At 48.1% G+C, this 20,489-nt stretch overlaps 1 protein-coding gene across 1 annotated transcript in view; it reads left to right on the top strand.

Moving 5' to 3' along the window:
* The window catches only part of shank3a (SH3 and multiple ankyrin repeat domains 3a), a gene marked incomplete at its 3' end in the record, with an annotated part of 146,709 nt that extends 129,388 nt beyond the window's left edge, over positions 1-17,321 (top strand). The window contains exons 18-25 of the mRNA XM_079743386.1: positions 122-257; positions 3,682-3,762; positions 4,296-4,319; positions 5,063-5,190; positions 6,097-6,202; positions 8,498-9,030; positions 9,183-11,278; positions 16,763-17,321. Of these exons, the coding sequence (XP_079599512.1) occupies positions 122-257; positions 3,682-3,762; positions 4,296-4,319; positions 5,063-5,190; positions 6,097-6,202; positions 8,498-9,030; positions 9,183-11,278; positions 16,763-17,321 (3,663 nt within the window). The remainder of the gene's footprint in view (positions 1-121; positions 258-3,681; positions 3,763-4,295; positions 4,320-5,062; positions 5,191-6,096; positions 6,203-8,497; positions 9,031-9,182; positions 11,279-16,762) is intronic.
* Between the last annotated feature and the right edge of the window lie 3,168 nt (positions 17,322-20,489).

The raw sequence follows: 20,489 nt of genomic DNA, 5'->3' as shown, positions 1-20,489 counted from the left end.
TGTGTGGCTGTGTGGGTGCATCCGTATGTGTGTATTTATGTATGTATATATGTGCATATATGTGTGTGTGTGTGTGTGTTTGTGCCTGCGTGCCTGCACTGTATGTGTGTGTATGTCCTAGGTGAATGGGATGAACGTGGTGAAGGTGGGCCACAAGCAGGTGGTGTCTCTGATCCGCCAGGGGGGCAGTCGGCTGCTCATGAAGGTGGTCTCGGTGACACGCAAACCAGAGACTGAGGAGGTGGTCCGGAAGAAAGGTGAGTAAGCGGGGGGGCGATGTGTGAAACATACCGTCACGGGGCATCACGGGGCATCACGGCCCATTGGCTTTGGATTGGAAACAACAAATGTGGCGCTAAAGGTCGATAAAGCATTGCTTATCTTTGAAAGGTGGAATTATGTGTGTTGTCTGTTATTGGGGCTGCTGGCTGGCCTAGGGTTGCGGCGGTTATTTTTAACGTTTAAACGTCGGGATTGTTATATCGTGCTCCTGTCAAAATGCATTCTGGGTAAGCCAATTGTTTGCACCACTGAATTTCGCCGGAATATGGGCGCCATGCGGGATCCTGTAAGCTGAATTCACACTTCTGCCTACTTCACATCGGGACGCAGAGACAAGACTCAGCTCTCTGCAAAGCTGCCTGCATTAATTCTTCCAAATCACATTAACATGTTTGAGGAGGTTTAATCGTCTCTCAACCATGCGATAAAGATGTTGCGAAATCATTCAAACGGTCTGCTGAGAAGCAGTTGGTGTATCGCCACCGACTCAAAACACAGTGTTTTGATTTTGTCTCTTTGTCTGTGGGTGTTTGTCCCAGAGCTTTCCACATAGCCACTGGGAGTATGACACAAACACACACACACACACACAGACACACTGTGTGTGTGTTGTCTTCTTGTCAGATCCAAAGTCGGGGCAGGCTTGAGTACAAAATGAAGACCTCCAACAACAACAACAACAACACATTTGTACCTGAGCGGGCGGAGAGGGAGAGTGTGTCGTGCGCTGAGAGTTGCTGGTGTGATTACCGGTCCTGGAAGTCTGTCTCCGTGGCTCGGCCGGGGGGACGGGAGGGCGTCGTGTGGCAGGGGGCTGGCCTCAGAGCCGGGTCTCCGTTGGGAGGAGTGTGTTATCTCTGGTAGTAGTGTGTGCAACATGGCATCCTGCTGTATCGTCATGTGGTTTCAGTCCACCATTCAATAGCACCCCCCCCTGCAGACACACTAACACACAAGCCTTCACTATTTTGCACACGGGCACATATGTGTGTGCGTTTTTGTGTGTGTGTGTGTGTGAGGGCTTGGCAGGAGGGGGGGGGGGTAATCGTCTGGCTGTCTATTGCTTTCCTTCATCTGTCTTCTTCTTCTATTGTCTTCCGGCTTCTCTGTTCTGAAACACATCCCAGTGTGTTAGAATGGTATTGGAATTAGTAGCAGATTTCTAAATAGTGCTTTAACCTTATCAACAACTCCGCTTGAATGTTAAAGCAAGCGTATATTTTAGCAACCTACTTTTGGCTTTAGGTTCCTTATCGTTGTGACTTGATGTTCTTCTTTAAGTCCAAATAAGTTAACGGTTAGCCCTTGATTAAAGACGCGCCTCTTTGGCGTGTCTGTAGCCCATGACCCGGGACAGATGAGACCAGCGGACGATGGGAGAGGACTCTGATGAGAGAGACAGAGGTAGATAAGGCGATTAAAGCGTACGTCAGTACACATCGGCAGAGGAGATGTTGCCGTTGAGTATTCAAATACTTGTCAAGGGATTTCCGCCAGGTGATGGAGCAGATTTCAGCAGGAAAGAGAGAGATTGACTGCGTCTGGGTTCTGAGCTAATGAGGATACTGAGATCCGAGACACATTCTGTGAGTTTTATTTAATCTATCGTGTTTTTGCTCTCTCTTCAATTGACTGTACACTCGCACTGATCTTCCAGTGGGAGTTTCTGCATTTTTGCAACAGAACCACATAAACACACATACACACACACACACATATGCGCACAGACACACACACAGACGCACGAAAGCATGCGCACACACACACACACACACACACACACTTCTGCTGCACCATACGAGGCCTAACTACTGCCACCGTTGCCATGGTGACTACACTGCATGTTTGATTTTAGCATTACTCTACAGCAAAATCATCTCTCCCTCTCTCCTTCTCTCTCCCTCTCCTTCTCCCTCCCTCACACACACACACAAACACACACAAACTCACACGCACATGCAGACTGACACACACACACATACACACACACTCACACAGGGTGTCTATCTCCGTTGCTGTGTTTTCTGCATACTGCACCCTGCTACATCACCAGAGTCTGCAGCCCAAGCAGAGTGAAGATGTCTGATACGGGTGTCTGAGTCTCTCTGTTCCTGCTGACTTCAGCACGGCGTGGTCCAGCTGTGGCGACGGGGGACGGCGTCTGGGACGTGCAGACGTATATATAGAGAGCACTCCGGGGCGGTCCGCGGAGAACGCTTTGCAGGTGTACAGGCGTTCCGTTTCAATAGTTGGTGGCGTGGGATGGTGCCTGGGAGCCTTTAGCCGCCGAGTGCCGGGGGTGTTGGGGATGAAATCGATTGCCATGGGTTTGCGATGCTTGAAAAAGAATCGCCTTGTGTTCAGAGCTGCATCATGTTGAAGGATCCAAACCTGGGACTTTCTGCTTTTTTTTTTGGACGGCGTCGAACCTGGCTGGGCTGCCTGTGCACTGGTATTTGTATCTCTCTTTTTTTTTGTTACATGTAAATGAGTGGATGGATGTTGTGTGTTAAAGCATCAGTATCCTCCCGCGCTCCGAGTGGCAGCGCGCCGTCTGCCAGGGTGCTGTGAAGTTGGAGACAGCCTCTGGGCTCATGGGAGCTGAAATCCGTAGTGTGTGACAGTATTTTCCTTCAGCTGCTCAAGTCCTTGTTAACCGTCCGTGTTCCTGGCCAACATGGAGCCGTGTTCCTCAGCAAGGTGTTTTCGCAGTAACACCGCGTCTGAAAGGAGCGGCGCCGCCGGGAGAGTGTGAACGCGTTCCCCGGGCCAGGCGGGTCTCCTCTCAACCCCCCCTGCCCCGACCAGACCAGACCAGACCAGACCAGACCAGACCAGACCAGACCCCTCCGGAACGCCGCAGTGTGACAAGAGAAATGGACGTCTCACTCTCTCTCTCTGCCACCCGTGTTCGCTGCTTCCTTGTGCCTACCTTGGCGGTGGAGCGCTTCTATTGGGCGCATGGTGGGCGGGCTGGTACGGAGAGGTAACAACCAGGACCGCGCTGTCTTCGCCTCCCCTGCCGGCTCCTCTGTGCCGAGGCGCCTGTCTGGCTGAAGGGGCCACAGTGGTGGTGGAGGTGGTGGTGGAGGTGGTGGTGGTGGTGGAGGTGGTGGTGGTGGTGGTGGTGGTGGTGGAGGTGGTGGTGTCAAGGGGACAATCGGACCCGCTTTCCCTGCCAGCCCATCGGTGATCAGAGCATGAGGAAGTCGGGCTCCAGCGCCTGCGGGCGGGAGACCCAGGTGCTGGCGCCTTGCGACGCCGGCCCGGGCCCGGCCCGGCTGCGGGCGCTGAGGGCGGGCTGGGCGGGCCGGCTGCAGGTGGCCCGGCGAGCGCTGAGCCGCAAGGCCAAGGGGTCGGCGGCGGCGTCCTCAACGCCGTGCCTTTTGTCCTTCACAGCGCCCCCCCCGCCCAAGAGGGCCCCCAGCACCACGCTGACGCTACGCTCCAAGTCCATGACGGCCGAGCTGGAGGAGCTGGGTGAGGGCGCGCACACACACACACACACACACACACACACAATACACACACCAACACACACACACACACACACCAACACACACACACACATATGGAATACGCCCAGACACAACACACAAACACATGTACGTAACGGAGCCACGTACACACACACACACACACACACACACATAGTGATGCAAACACACACATCAAGTTCACACATGCATTAACTTGCATGCGCAAGACAAACTCAAACTTTAACATACACACAATATACACACACACAATCACAGAGTGAGACATGAAGACGTACAGAGGTTCACTATGCACACACACACAAACACACACACACACACAAATACACGCACTCGCACAAAGTCACACATACACACATCTGCACTTTTCCTCTCTACTCTTATGTTCCTTGAATGCCTGTTTCTTGGATTGTGGAGCAGCTCGGTGGCTCTCCAATGCCCACTGAGTTTGTGTGCCCTGTCTGCTCTACCCTAACTCTCCCTTCTCCTGCTGACCCTGTCGCTTTCCCCTCCAAGCCTCTGCCCGCCGCAGGAGAGGAGGTGAGCCATCGCCACGCACCTGAGCGTCAAAGACCACCATTCACCTGTCAGCTTTTGAGTTCCACAGTGTCCGTGATTACGAACCAGTCACACGTTCACCTTCCCCACGTCTTTGTTTAATTTCCTGTTTTTCATTTCCTCTCCCGTCACTTACTCACTCCACCGAGGGTGGTTATGACACACACCCGAACTCATGTGGTCTCCCTCTCGTCCATAAAGTCTTCATTTGTTTTATTACTTTGTTAACGCCTTATCAGTCACAAGTCATTTACAAGCCTTTAGTTGATGATGAACTCATCTTTAACAAAACATTAATTTACCAGCCTTCAGTTAATGAGGAAGCAATCATGAAATCATGAAACAATATTATTTTGTAAATATTTAGAAGTGCTATTTTGAAGTTTTATTTCACCACCAGGTGTGTTGTTCATTAGCCTTTACCAGCCATGTGAAAATCGCCCATGTAGTGACATCACAAGTGGGAGTGTCCGCCCGGTTGATGGACAGAACAGCCTACCAGTTGGTACTGTCCACTGGATAAGCTGGTAGGCTGTGCAAACACAGACAAACATTAATGTTTTGTGGATCGGTACTTACTCTTTTACTAAAGGCTTATAAACGGCGGGCGCCTGAACGCTATCATAAAGTGCAACCGAGGGTTGTGTTGTGTCATGTGGGCGCTCCCCTGCCTTGGACTCAACACGGTAGTTATGTAAGTCTGGCCGTCATCTCCGACCCAACAGAGAGGCTGGATGAGATGCTGGCCACGCAGGAGCCCGCCATGCGGCCCCTGGCCCCTGAAGGGGACTACCGGGCGGCCACGGTGAAACAGAGGCCCACCAGCAGAAGGATCACACCGGCAGAGATCAGTGTAAGGAGTCCCCAAAGGCAGTCCCAGTGCCGTCCTTGTTATTTCATCTATTATCGTTTATTTGTATGTTGGCCAGTGTTAACTGATTGGCTTCGTCCCAACTTTCGTCCCTGGGCGGGTTATTTCGAAGCACACTGAAACTGACAACGCTGACACACAGACAATGTTTGCACCCAGAGCAGCATACAAGACAGACAAAAGCATAAAATAAAAATATAAGAAATATATACTATATTATATATTTTGTTCATATATATATTATTTCAATACTGCATTAAAATTTAATAAAATGAAGTAAACCAAAGATTGTCTCCATATTTCTGGGGATAATGTTTATGTTTTTCAGGAGCATTTGTTTAGCCTCCTATGGCTCATTTCATTGCACACCTAGTATTTATAATATCCAGTATAAGCACCAGTCATATTACATAAGTCCAAAGCACACGGCCATGTCGAAGCCGACCCCAAATAAAAATCTTGAACTTTGATATCCAAAATAGACTTGAGTTCGAAGCTAGCAGAAAAATACCGCCCGCTACATTTGCGCACCGTTTGCCCAGCTCCTTTAAAAACATCATGATCCTGTTTCTTTTTTGGGTTGCTCTACAAATATCCACCGAAATTCACACTCTGTGTTCATGTAATAAGGTCATGAAAGGAAAACATATAGATCAACTTAAACCAGATAATCAACACTTTTTAGCCACCATACTGTGTGTGTGTGTGTGTGTGTGTGTGTGTGTGTGTGTGTGTGTGTGTGTGTGTGTGTGTGTGTGTGTGTGTGTGTGTGTGTGTGTGTGTGAGAGTGTGCATGTGTGTGCGTGCGTGTTCACTAAATCATTAATCATGCCGTAGCAGTTACCAATCTGAATCACAGGATGAATCATTGCATGTGTTGTGTTTCAGTCGCTGTTCGAGAGACAGGGGATGCTCCTCCGTGGAGGACTCCACCCTGGGATCGAGAGAGGTCACATGCCGGTGCCGAAGGGTATGTCGAGGACCAAGTCGTTTGGTAAGGCAATACATCCAACATACTTTGACATTGGCTCACTATTATGCTGACAGAATGATCTGACTGCATAGACATGTCATGGCATATTATGGAAAATATATATTTGGTGCATCAGATTCAGAATCAAATTCTTTTTTTATTTTCAACTTCACCTTCCTACATGTCGAAGGGCACTGATTTGTGTATGAAATGTCCTCACAGACATAATAAAAGTACTAACTTATCCAATATGCTGCAAATTGAGAAGAGTCTCAGAGCTGCTGTGCTATGTCTTGGTGGGGTGAATTTCTGTCCTCAGGAAGTCCATGAGCTCCTTTACTAAGTCTAGTTGTGGTGACTTCCTGTGCACGTCTAGTTGTGGTGACTTCCTGTCTATGTATGGTTGTGGTGACTTCCTGTCTAAGTCTAGTTGTGGTGACTTCCTGTCTAAGTCTAGTTGTGGTGACTTCCTGTCCACGTCTAGTTGTGGTGACTTCCTGTCTAAGTCTCGTTGTGGTGACTTCCTGTCCACGTCTAGTTGTGGTGACTTCCTGTCTATGTCTGGTTGTGGTGACTTCCTGTCTATGTCTGGTTGTGGTGACTTCCTGTCTAAGTCTAGTTGTGGTGACTTCCTGTCTAAGTGTAGTTGTGGTGACATCCTGTCCACGTCTAGTTGTGGTGACTTGCTGTCTAAGTCTAGTTGTGGTGACTTCCTGTCCACGTCTAGTTGTGGTGACTTCCTGTCTATGTCTATTTGTGTTGACTTTCTGTGTAAGTCTAGTTGTGGTGACTTCCTGTCTAAGTCTAGTTGTGGTGACTTCCTGTCTAGGTCTATTTGTGGTGACTTCCTGTCTAAGTCTATTTGTCGTGACTTCCTGTTTAAGTCTAGTTGTGGTGACTTCCTGTCTAGGTCTATTTGTGGTGACTTCCTGTTTGAGTCTAGTTGTGGTGACTTCCTGTCCAAGTCTATTTGTGGTGACTTCCTGTTTGAGTCTAGTTGTGGTGACTTCCTGTCTAGGTCTATTTGTGGTGACTTCCTGTCTAAGTCTATTTGTCGTGACTTCCTGTTTGAGTCTATTTGTGGTGACTTCCTGTCTAGGTCTTTTTGTGGTGACTTCCTGTTTGAGTCTAGTTGTGGTGACTTCCTGTCTAGGTCTATTTGTGGTGACTTCCTGTTTGGTTCTAGTTGTGGTGACTTCCTGTCTAGGTCTAGTTGTGGTGACTTCCTGTTTGAGTCTATTTGTGGTGACTTCCTGTTTGAGTCTAGTTGTGGTGACTTCCTGTCTATGTCTATTTGTGTTGACTTTCTGTGTAAGTCTAGTTGTGGTGACTTCCTGTCTAAGTCTAGTTGTGGTGACTTCCTGTCTAGGTCTATTTGTGGTGACTTCCTGTCTAAGTCTATTTGTCGTGACTTCCTGTTTAAGTCTAGTTGTGGTGACTTCCTGTCTAGGTCTATTTGTGGTGACTTCCTGTTTGAGTCTAGTTGTGGTGACTTCCTGTCCAAGTCTATTTGTGGTGACTTCCTGTTTGAGTCTAGTTGTGGTGACTTCCTGTCTAGGTCTATTTGTGGTGACTTCCTGTCTAAGTCTATTTGTCGTGACTTCCTGTTTGAGTCTAGTTGTGGTGACTTCCTGTTTGAGTCTAGTTGTGGTGACTTCCTGTTTGAGTCTAGTTGTGGTGACTTCCTGTCTAGGTCTATTTGTGGTGACTTCCTGTTTGGTTCTAGTTGTGGTGACTTCCTGTCTAGGTCTAGTTGTGGTGACTTCCTGTTTGAGTCTAGTTGTGGTGACTTCCTGTTTGAGTCTAGTTGTGGTGACTTCCTGTCTATGTCTGGTTGTGGTGACTTCCTGTCTGAGTCTAGTTGTGGTGACTTCCTGTCTGAGTCTAGTTGTGGTGACTTCCTGTCTGAGTCTATTTGTGGTGACTTCCTGTTTGGTTCTAGTTGTGGTGACTTCCTGTCTGAGTCTATTTGTGGTGACTTCCTGTTTGGTTCTAGTTGTGGTGACTTCCTGTTTGAGTCTAGTTGTGGTGACTTCCTGTTTGAGTCTAGTTGTGGTGACTTCCTGTCTAGGTCTATTTGTGGTGACTTCCTGTTTGGTTCTAGTTGTGGTGACTTCCTGTTTGGTTCTAGTTGTGGTGACTTCCTGTTTGGTTCTAGTTGTGGTGACTTCCTGTCTGAGTCTAGTTGTGGTGACTTCCTGTTTGGTTCTAGTTGTGGTGACTTCCTGTCTGAGTCTAGTTGTGGTGACTTCCTGTTTGGTTCTAGTTGTGGTGACTTCCTGTCTGAGTCTAGTTGTGGTGACTTCTTGTCCCCAGGTGCGTCTGAGGAGGACCGCCTGACGGCGTTGGTGGCTGAACACCGCTTCCCCCGAAGCACCTCCATGACCGACAGCCTCCGGGAGCACTACCCCGCCCACGCCATCCCTCCACCTCCTCAGGGTGCTCCCCCTCCGCCCCCCGCCCTCTACTACCAGGACACCTGCCCTCCCCCGGGCTTCTGCCCCCCTCCCCCCCCCTCCCGGACCCAGAGCCAGGGCCACGACCCCGGGGGCCGCTCCAGCTTCAAGCCCTCCTCCCTGGACCTGCCCTACGAGGCGGCCCAGCGCCAGGCCTCGCACCTGGAGCGCCAGAAGAAAGCCCGCTCCATGATCATCCTGCAGGACTCCTCCCACCTCCCGGTGGAACCCACCGACATCCCCCGCCCAGCTGCCACCACGCCCCCCGAGCGGATCAAAAGGAAGGGCCGGGTGATTGACAACCCCTATGCTAACGTGGGGCAGTTTAGTATCGGGATGTACACGCCCACTAAGCCCCAGAGGAAGAAGAGCCCCCTGGTCAAACAGCTGCAGGTACGGGGCCTGGTTCATTACTCACTACTCCATCACAGAGTAACACAAAGCATGAATGAAACTGGAGGCTGCATAGCTGTCCTGTTCTTAAGACTCTATTATAAAAAAAATCGTTTCTTATGTTGAGTGGTTGGAATGATTTCTCCTTGCAGGTGGAGGATGCCCAAGAAAGAGCGAGTTTGGCACTGGCGAGTGCCCATTCGCGAGACACCTCACCCTCAGGACGGCTCGCAAACACCCACGGGCACACGCACACCAGCCGCGCAGACTACTACCAGCAGCAGCTGATGGCAGAGCGAGACCGAATACGCCTCCAGGGAGAGGCTCTGCTACAGGGGAAAGGCCCCTTTGCAGCCGCCATCGCCGGAGCAGTCAAGGACCGCGAGCGGCGGCTGGAGGAGCGGAAGAAGTCCTCCGTCTTCCTGTCTGTGGGAACGCTGGAGGGCTTGTCCGCCGGCAGCCCGGAGGCCCACTCGTTGACGCCGTCCCGCTCCATCGACGAACGCATGCTGAGCCGAGAGCTGGGCCAGCTGCCCCCGCCGGCGCTGGCCCTGAGCCCCTCGCCCAGCGGGACCACCTTCATCCACCCGCTGACGGGGAAGCCGCTAGACCCCAACTCCCCGCTGGCTCTTGCGCTGGCCGCAAGGGAAAGAGCCCTGACCTCTCAAAGCCAGTCCCAGTCCAGCAGCCCCGAGCCCAGGACTAAACAGGAGCGAGCGGGCCCGGGCGGGATATTCATGGACATCCAGACCAAAGAGTCTCAGCTGGGAGGGGGGGACCAGGCATCGCCTCCGTTCTCCTCGCAAACCTCCAAGGTTGGCGGGTATGGTTCCTCGTTAGGGGCTATGTTAGCCCCTCAGTCCACCAAACCCCTGTGGTCTTCGTCCTCCTCTCCGGTGTCGCTCAGACAAGACCTGGAGGGACGAGGGGAGGAGGTCAAGGAGGAGAAGAAGACCATGTTGATCAGCATTCTGGACACGTCCCAGCAGAAGACCGCCGGGCTCGTCATGGTGCACGCCACGAGTAATGGTCAATCTTTGGGGGCGGGTTCAGAACCTGAGGCCACGCAGACCCCAACAGCCACTGAACAAAGCAAACCTCCAAGCCCCCGGGAGAAATCCCCCAGTCCCACAGCCCCACAAATACAACCCCAAATGCAGGCCAAGGCCCCGGTCCTCCATTCTGCTAGCCCGGTCCAACAGATGGCCCTCGCTCAGGGCAGCTCTGAGGAGGACGTGGATCCCTACACGGTGACCCTGCCGGCCGCCATGCTCTCATCGAGTGACGAAGAAACCCGCGAGGAGCTGCGTAAGATCGGTGTGGTGCCGCCGCCGGATGAGTTTTCAAACGGGCTGCAGGCGAAGGCTCAGGGGACCCCTTCGTCCCAGACGAGCCCTGCCTCCTCCCCAACCACCCCTTCAACAACACTGACACCCCAAACTCCATCCACCCCGACCACCCCCACGCTGACCCCCACTCAGCCTCAGACCCCTCTCCCCCTGCCCTCGCCCAGCACAGCATCCGTCTCAGGGAAGCCCTCTGAACCTCTGGAGCCCCCGCCCGTGGGGGAGTCCGGCTCCGCGGCCGACTCCGGCGTGGAGGAGGCCGACACGCGCAGCTCCAGCGAGCGGGAGCGAGACCACCACCTCGAGACCACCAGCACCGTCTCCACCGTATCAAGCATGTCCACGCTCTCGTCGGAGAGCGGGGAGCCGGCCGACACCCAGACCACGCACACCTCCTCCTACGACGGGCAGACCTTCACGCCCGACAAGCCACCAGTGCCTCCCAAGCCACGACTCAAGTCCCAGATAGGAGGCGGGAAGGGCCCGGTGACTTTCAGGGACCCCCTACTGAAGCAGAGCTCAGACAGCGAGCTGCTGTCCCAGCAGCAGGTGGCGGCGTTGGCGGCCGCGGCAGCCGGGGGCGCGGCGTTGACCGCCGGTGGCTCCGCGTCGGTGTCTGGGCTGGCTCCGACGAGGCCGCGATACCTCTTCCAGCGGCGGTCCAAGCTGTGGGGCGACCCAGTGGAGCCCCGTGGGCCCGGGATCGGGCTAGGGGTTGGGAGTTTGGGAAATCTAGGTGGGATTGGGCTAGGGTTGGGACCAGATGAAGTCGGAAAACCATCCGTCATGGGAGAGCTGAGTTCAAGGCTCCAGCAACTCAACAAGGACACAAGGTCGCTAGGAGAGGAACCACTGGGGGCGTCCCTGGACCCCGGCAGGAAGTCCCCAGTGACAGGAGCCCGGTGAGTTTAGCGTATGAAACCTAGTTCAAAATATGCAAGGAACAGAGAATAGGTTTATGTGTTTTTATTTATTATTTATTAGCGTATTATTAGTGTTTATTATATTACTCCACTGTAATGGTATTTAGCACTCAGGGCAAAAGCCAACAACAACACTAAACAGCAGTCACAACAGCTAGCTGTGGCAAATAGATGTCATTAGCTACCAGTTAGCGTTAGCAACGGGATTGCCATAGAAATCTGTTGGGTTTAGCCATAAGATAGAATTAACATCCCAGGCTATGCTAAATAATAGGCTATATATTATATATAAACAATTTAAAGAGTTATGCTATTTGCTACTATTTAGTGTGGTATCACATGTGGGTTTGTGTTTTACAATGCAGTCCTTTATATTCCCACAGATGTGAGAGGGACACCGAGGAGGGTAAACCTTAAGCTTATATTTGCTAGGGTAAATGTACACCTTGAATTAGCCTTTTCCTTAACAAACCAACTGACTTATCCTCTCCAAAAGTAGGTTACACTTTGATGCATTTTATCTAATTACTAACTGTTACCTTGTCTGCATATTTCAATGTTGCTTTGGACAAAATAACTTCAAGAGTTGTACCTTAGCTCATTCAGGTCAGTTTTATATAAAGCTAAACATATGGAAATACTCATTTTGGAAAGAAAAAGACCATTCCACTTAGAACCATTACCCCTTCGGGAATTTCATGCCATTTATTTCCTGTCAAAAATTCAGAATCATCTAAAGTGTCTTTGTATACATGCATGCGTGCGTGTTTGCGTGCACTTTTGTAGTCAGTCATAAGTCTGTTTTCTGCAAACAAGGTAACACTAGCCGAATGGATATGCATCACCTCTTCTCATTCATTAGAGTGTGAACCGTCATGCTCATCTATTTCACTCTACTGCTTCATATGGGTGTCAACATCAACTCTGTTTCTGTAAAAAAATCTTGGAAAAGTTGGACCGATGACATCAGTGGACCAATGGAGAGCACAAATTCCAGACAAATAATGAAAAAACTTATGATTTCCTCATAACACCCTGATGAAGCAGTAACCTCTTATATTAGAAAATAGCAAGTATGACGGTTCCACTTTAAGCACCTCTCTGTCGAATTTTGACCTTTGACCCCTGCTAGCTTACCCTAGCTAACCTTCACACCCCTTCACCTCACCTCAGAAACAGACCCTCCCCTGTGCTTAACCAAAGAAACATCGGCCCTTTAATAAACAGTGCATCCTTATATCAGCTGCTCCTTACAGTCGTCACTGATTGTGACCTAGCTGTCACCTTATCACCCTGTCCAATTCACTTATGTCTACACTATCATCAGTGATAGCTTCTGTCAGACATCACAATGTACCTTTTAGGAGCATTTGAAAACGTAAATACTATAGTATTCAACCAGAACAGATATTCTCACAGAGCATTTCACTCACTAATATTTAACGGATGGCTATGCCCTTTCTAACAGATAACCTTCAAATGATTGCTCTTGAATCTAAACTACAGCACGTTTAATGACACACATGAGCAGATATGTGAGATAAGAGTTTTGAACATGATGCTTTGGAAACACTCACAGTGTCTGTGTTTTGTCAATATTCACACCATGCAGTGTTAAAACCCCATGAACATGTAATTTCTGTTCATTAACTAGGGCTGCTTTTTAAGCAACTATATTTTCTTAAAACTATTTCAACTGCTTTAGAAACTTGCTTGTATTACATTATATTACTGTAAATTTGGTTTAAACATTTAAACATATTATCCTTTTGTGTGTTAACAAAAGCAGGCCACCTTGCAAGGTAACTTGTTTTGAACGTAAAGGAGTAAAGAAGACGGGTTCCTGTGGGAATAATAAAACCCACTCAGTGTAACTCATAGAAGCCTCCGTTGATCTTCACTCATTGGCTCTACTGTGTTTCAAGACGTTGGGAAAATCCCACTGAGGGAAAAGACCGGGAGAACAAAGACCAACCAAGAAACAGCAAATATTTGTATGAGTAACAGATCTGTTCCTGTCTTCAGCTGCCCCTGGTTAAAATGAGACTCTCACATTTGATGTGTGTAATCTCGAGTCAATTGAAGCAAAGGTATATTGACTTTTATCTTCAAATTGAAGATAATTTGCTTCTGCATCTGCATCATATAGCTACACCTATGGTCGGTGTTGATCCTTGCAGTTCATCCACGACGTGAGAAGTACAGCCATGCACACCATCATCCTCCTTCCTTCCTTCCTTCCTTCCTTCCTTCCTTCCTTCCTTCCTTTCTTCCTTCCGCTTCTGTACTTCCACTTCCTTTAATACCACAAATGTGATAAAGACTCTTTGTTCAGTCCTTTATATGAGCTGTCTCATAAAGGCCTCACTGACATGCTTCTCTGTCTTGTCACCTTCCCATGCTACTTATCCCTAGTGTTGGTTTATCCTGCGTCGGCCATTTTGACTCGTGCTACCCTTCTTGGTTCACTGTTCATGTATTGATGTTATTTTGTATTGGTTGATCTTTTGCTTTTGTTTGTTTGTTTGTTTGTTTGTTTGTTTTTGTTTGTGGGGTTATTTGCTTAATTATATTCATGTATACATTTATTTACCTATTATTTTTAGTGAGGAAACGCTATTGTACCTGACACTGTAATGTATGTGTTTTGGAAAAGTTGATTTACAACATGCATTGAAACTAATTGGACAGATAGAGACATCGACACTGGTCATACTTATATGTTAGATATGTGTATGGATATATATTTTTCACAGGCTAAAATGTAAAGTAGAAAACAACCAGAAATACAGTGAATTTAGCCCTGCTTCGGTTCTTTGGTTGTTTATTTTGTCCTTTGTTATTTTGTCATTTTGTGCAGTGTTTGATACGTGAATAGTGTGTTCATTTCTATCCCAGGGGCCTGTCGATCAGACTGGTTTATCGGCCGTTTAACTCTGCTGCCACTGTTGTTCAATACATCTAAAATACACACACATACACACACAGAAAGAGAAGATATTTACCCTAGCAACACTCAGATGTACCAGGCACGTGCCTTCCAACAGTAGAGTAGAGAAGACACACAGATGGCAGCAGAGAGGAGCCTGAAGAGGTCTGGTCGGCCGGCAGCCACCATGCAGTGAAGCTAACATTCTCTCCCATTACTCCCTCTCTCTGCCTCTCTCTCTCTCTCTCTCTCTCTCTCTCTCTCTATTTCTCGCACTCTCTCTTTCTCTCTCTCTCTCTCTCTCTCTCTCTCTCTCTCTCTCTCTCTCTCTCTCTCTCTCTCTCTCCCCCTCTCTCTCCCCCCCCCCCCCCCTCTCTCTCTCTCTCCCCCTCTCTCTCTCTCGGCTCACCTTGCATGCCCCGCCCTGCTGCTCTGATCTGATTGGTCTAGAACTGACTGTGCGCCCAGGAGGCTGGGACAACTGTGTAAGTGCGCATGGATCTCATGTAATATCCACCAGCGTACAGTACTAGTAGTATGGGTCATGGTAGTAATAGTTGTAGTAGTAGTGGTAGCAGTAGTAGTAGTAGTACTAGTGGTGGTAGATCACCTCTCTAACCTTATCTCCGGAGTATCTCGATGCCCACACATTTTCCAATGCATGAGAGAAGAAGACTTTTGGTGGTATTCCATAGCCCCCTTCGTAAGCCTGTATGATCTGTAGGTCAGTAGATGGCCACTTTTGGAATCCTGCCCAAGGTATGATCTTGCCTTTTAAGAAATATAGAATAAATGTTAAGATGATGAAACCAATCTGTTAACACTTTACATTTTGGGTACATGAATTAACCATGAATCAACCTTTTGTTAATGCAGTGATAAGCATTAACTCACTTTTAAATAACTTGTTTAACAGTTAACTAATGTGTTGAGTCATAATGGTCTCATGGTGTGCATGTTTTCTAATATGTTAATGTTAACCATGGTATTAATTTATTTTAATTTATTTAACAGGGTTAGGGTTAACCCTAACCCTACCCCTTGGCCCTATGCTAATGAAATATGTTATGCTTATTACTGCATTAACTCATGTTAAATAATTGTTCCTTAATGTACTTATTATAAAGTGTTACCACCAATACCAGTTTGAAGTATATAATACCCATTAGTGCAGCAGCTCGGAGGCTGCTTGGTTTTAGTGGCGTTACTCTTTTCTACAGTTTATGTCAGAATAAGTACAGTCTGCACTTCCTTCCACCTGTCATTGGCGTTAATGGGAGCTGAGCTTTTAGAAGTGGCATTAATTTCCTGTTGACATTGCACTGTTTATTCTCTCCCAGTCATCCGTTCACTTGTTTCATATGATTCAAAATACATAATGTGGGTGTAGGTGCGGCATTTTGAGGTACAATCAATACAGATTGTTCTCGTGTCCATTTCCCATGATGCATTGCTCTCCCCAGATACTTGTCAGACCTGAACCCCAACTCAACCATTTCTTCCTGGAGTTTAAATGATACCAAAACCATTTCCGACGCATCATGAAAACTGAACCTTTGGGAAGATACCCAATAGGGGAAGGACAGATAGAGCACTTTCATTGTTTTGTTTTTTCATGAATTCAGAATGGTCATGTCTGCAATCGTCAAGTCTTTTCAGGGTAATAGTAGATTATTTAGCGCAATATTAATCCATACCAGGAAGAAAGATAATTTCATTTATTAATTACACGTTATCACCAACTACTCTTCGTCATGCACGTTGATATAAAAAATGTGATAGCGCCAATACAAAACACTTTGACAGATGTTTATATTGTGTACACTTGCCGTGGACAGATAAGACAATATTAGCATGCAGACAATATACTCACTAGAGACAAGCCCATACTAATCCTGTACAGAAACAGCTGAGCCGGGCTGCAGATGAGCCAGAGATCTGGTTGGAAGCACTTTAATAAGATAGTAAATATCTTGAGATCTTGATGACCCAGTCCTTAGGTTTGTATGCGATTACAAGGGCTGCTGTAAATCTCATTTAGTCACTAACCTCTGCCCTATACGCTCTATATAACTTGTAACGCAAAGCTCTCTTTTTTTACTGTATGCTTCATTGAAGTCGCAATGTGTAAGAGTGCGCCCCCCCCCCCCCAGTTAGTAGACGGGACTCTCAGTATTCCAATAGCTCAATAACAGTGTTCTGTCCACTCTCACTGGCTGGGCAACTGTGAAGCGAAGTAGCGTAGCTCGGCTGGCTGTGTGGCGTGGGTGTGAGGGGTTCTGGGATTATCGCTGGTACGATTATTGTAAACAAAGCGAGAGGTACAGGCTGGCCTGCATTTCTTACTGTAGAATACATCGGTTGTAGGATGTGGTTTCATTGATAATATTATTGAAATCACCACCGATGTGTCCAGGTACTCGGAGCCGTTAGAAACGCTACACACCGCGACTTCAACCCATCGCTGTAGGATTGGAAGCCGATGTTTGCGTCCTCTCAAAGTGTCTTTATCTCTCTGCGGTGTCCCTCCCCAGACTCTTCAGCAGTCTAGGGGAGCTCCATACCATCTCCCAGAGAAGCTACGCCACCGCCTACGCCATCCGGCCCGGCGGCCGCTACCCCGCCGCCCGCCGCGCCCTGAGCCCGGGCTCCCCGGACAGGGCCGACCCCCTCGGGCGCCTCCCCGGCTTCGGCCTGCCCACCTCGCCGACCACGCCCCCCCACACCATCCTGAAGACCTCCAGCCTCAGCCTGCCGCACGAGCCCAAGGAGGTCCGCTTCGTCATGAGGAGCTCCAGCGCCCGCTCCCGCTCGCCGTCCCCGTCGCCCAGCCCCTCCCCCGGGCTGGGCTCCCCGCTGCTGGCCCTGCGCCCCTTCCACCAGAAGCCCCTGCACCTGTGGAACAAGTACGACGTGGGGGACTGGCTGGAGAGCATCAACCTGGGGGAGCACAGGGCGGGTTTCCAGGAGCACGAGATCGAGGGCTCCCACCTTCCGGCGCTCACCAAAGATGACTTTAGTGAGCTGGGGGTGACCCGTGTCGGACACCGCATGAACATCGAGCGGGCGCTGAAGCAGCTGCTGGAGAGCTGACCCCTGCCCTGAGGCCAGGAGACGTGGGGGGGGGGGGGGATAGAGACGGATAGAGACAAGAAAAAGAGAGGCACAGAAAGATGCACCAGGATGAAGGAAAGAGCCCCCTTCTTTTACTCTTCGCTCCGTTTTGACACCTTCTCATTGAGCTACTTATTCATGGAGACCCTGCACTGAATCGTACCTCCCTCTTCATCCATGCCCCCCCCCCCATATCCCCAACGCAAGCAGCTCTAGGATTCAAGTCCTTCATACCTTACATCGGAGGTCTGCATGAGCTCCAACTACAAACATTTCAAAAAAGGCAACATTTCAAAACCCTTTGTTATTCACACCCTCGTGTTCTCAAAGAAACCCCAACTCTAAACCCCTTTCTACCTCCCCCCCCCCGTCGAGTCTAGGGGCCCCCAGAGGCCCAACACACCGGACCACCACCACCACGCTTCGAGTAAAAGAAGGGGAGCAATCTAGTGTCTGAACAGAGAGTTCAGTTGCCTTTCAAAAGATATTTCTACTGATATGAATGACAGCTGAAGACACTGGCCTTTGCTCAGACAAAGCGTGTCGCCTCTACCTGCGGTCGTTTTCAAACCGGCGACTTTGGAGCTTCTTCTATAGGAGACCACAGGGGATCCACCTTGGGTTTCAGGATCCAGACTGTGCTATCTATTAACTATATTCGGAGAATGTTTAACCAACACTAGTGGCTTTTTACCTAATCAAACACTTGTTTTGTTTTTGTTTTTTTCCAAAGGGAATATTATAGATCTACATATAAATAATGTGATATACATATATATGTATATCCAAATAGCTTTGAAAAGAAAAAACACAATGTTACAAAGAGGAAATATGATAAATAAAACTGCACCTGTGTTTTGTTTCTAGTATAGAGGGCCAAGAGAAGATTTATTTCGCCAATACTTTACTAATTTCTACTAATTATATACATATATATATAAATATATATATATATTTGAAATAAAATAGTATATAGATATATTCAAAAGATTTTTTGTCAAGGTAAACAAAAAAAGGAATATACATGACAATGGTCATACACGATCATATATATATATATATATACATGATCAAATCTGATCTGTACTCATGGTCACAGTAGCATGGCAAGTTGCATCATGATTTGGTGAGAGCGTTCTTTGTGTTCCTTTTATTTTCTTACGGTCTTCCTTCGTACGCAAGGGCATCCCAAAATGTGAGGCCACGCCCATGGCTGGTTCCCCTCCCTGTTGCCTGGGTTACAGCTCTTAAAGTGGTGTGCTTTTTCTTTCCTTCCTTTCTTATTTTTTAATCCATGAGGGTTTTTCCCGCAGTGCATAGCCAGGGAGACCCACCAGGCACCACTCAGGGACGGAGTGTGGAGGTGATGCTAGGGAGAGAGAGGGCTTGGTCATGGGGTGGACACCTGGTGGCTGACCTCATTGGCCTCTGTTTACAATCGTATTCGGGAAGTATAGGTTTAAATCCCCAAGTCTGACAGGTTGGAGTCCGGCCAACCAGCCCCCTGGGTGCTCCTTTGTAGTGCTTTGTGAGAACAAGGAACACAATGGTGACCTCCTTCTTACAGTGCTGTATACGGCAGTTATGGAGGGACAAAACGAGTTAATATCTTATCACAGGTACAGGTGTACAGGCAGTGCTACGATTTGGCAGCAAAACGGTCAAGCCTTGGCAAGAAATGGTGCGTTTTTTATAAAGATATGTTCTATTTTGCCTAATTAATTTCTCCCCCCCCCCTCCCTGCATCAGCTTAATCATCAAAAATGAGAGAACAGATCCCGCAGTGGTTTGAATCGGCTTACAGTCTGTGCCTTGGCAGAACAGCATTGCAGGTCATTTAACTGGCATGCATCGGGCTCTGAGGACGGGGAGTCTTCTGCCTGAACAAGGTCTGAACAACACACACACAAAATCTGCAATTGTAATCAAAACGAGTAGCCCCTGCAGCCAGTGAGAACCAGTGAGTTTTATTCATGCAACAATGATTTGAGCTGGGAGATCCACCAAGACCACTAACAACCACTCTAGATCAGCGCCGTCTGACCAGTAGGCCAAGAGGCATGGCAAGGACGTTGGATCTTTCCCAAAAGCGCTTTTGGTTAATTTTAATTTCTACCACTTAGGCCGGAGGGGGGAGCGAGGTAGAGAGGGATTTGGTTCTTTGTAATGTTGTGTAATGTTGTAGGAATAGCACTCACTGCCTCACTGTGACCTCGCTGATGAGCTCCTTCCTTTTCTTTTGTATTCCAGTGCTATGATCTTAAGACTGAGTTGGAGTTGATTGGTTTCTGTGTTTGTTTTTATTGATTTTGTTTGGATTGTCATTTTTCCTCTTTGATTGATTTATTGCCCCCCTACACTGTGGGTAGATTTTGTAGCTTGTGGAACATGATACTTTTATCACTTCTTTGAATTTTAGAGTGAACCAGACAGGAAAAGAAAATACTAATGTACTGTCTATTGCAACATACTTATACTTGTAAATATGAACAAAATACAAATATTTGCTTTTTATATTAATCAGAAGCAATGTATATATGATAGATTTCATATACATTTTTCGAAAAACAAAAAATATATAGATCTATATATGAATGTTTGGCATATATGCATAGTTAATCACCTTCTGAACAAAGGTGTGCAGATTTTATTCTTTCTATGAACTCTTGAACTTTTGAACTCTGAACTATGAACTAGGGGATGATTTGCACAAAACAAGGTGCTAGCATACAAGCCACTCATCGCCAAAGCGCTCACCTGCATCTGGAATCCCAGAATCTAATAGTATGCGTTCTCTTCACCTTTCATACGCTTTACATTTGTGTTTGTGCGTGACGGTGTGAGCGTGTGTGTGTATGCGTGCATACATGTAGATGCACATGTGTTTGTGCGTGTCCGTGTGAGCGTGTGTGTGTGTGTGTGTCTGTGTGTGTGAGAGAGAAAGAGAGCTTGAGAGACAGAGACTATAGTTTATTGATAGGGTTTAAATCTTTGAAATTAATCCACAATAGCCTTACTATATCCCAGAGAGACTCCCGGTAGAGGCTGTGTAAAACATAACACATAACTCAAACAACATTCATGAGCAGCAAGTAATTAGTAGTAGTAATAATTGCCCAGCTTTTTGTACTTCCCGCAAAGCAATTT

The sequence above is a fragment of the Pollachius pollachius genome (assembly GCF_949987615.1).
Source record: "Pollachius pollachius genome assembly, chromosome: 9".
Classification (NCBI taxonomy): Eukaryota; Metazoa; Chordata; class Actinopteri; order Gadiformes; family Gadidae; genus Pollachius; species Pollachius pollachius.
The sequence above is the reverse complement of the archived record's forward strand: the minus strand, read 5'-3'. Positions and strand labels throughout refer to the sequence as shown.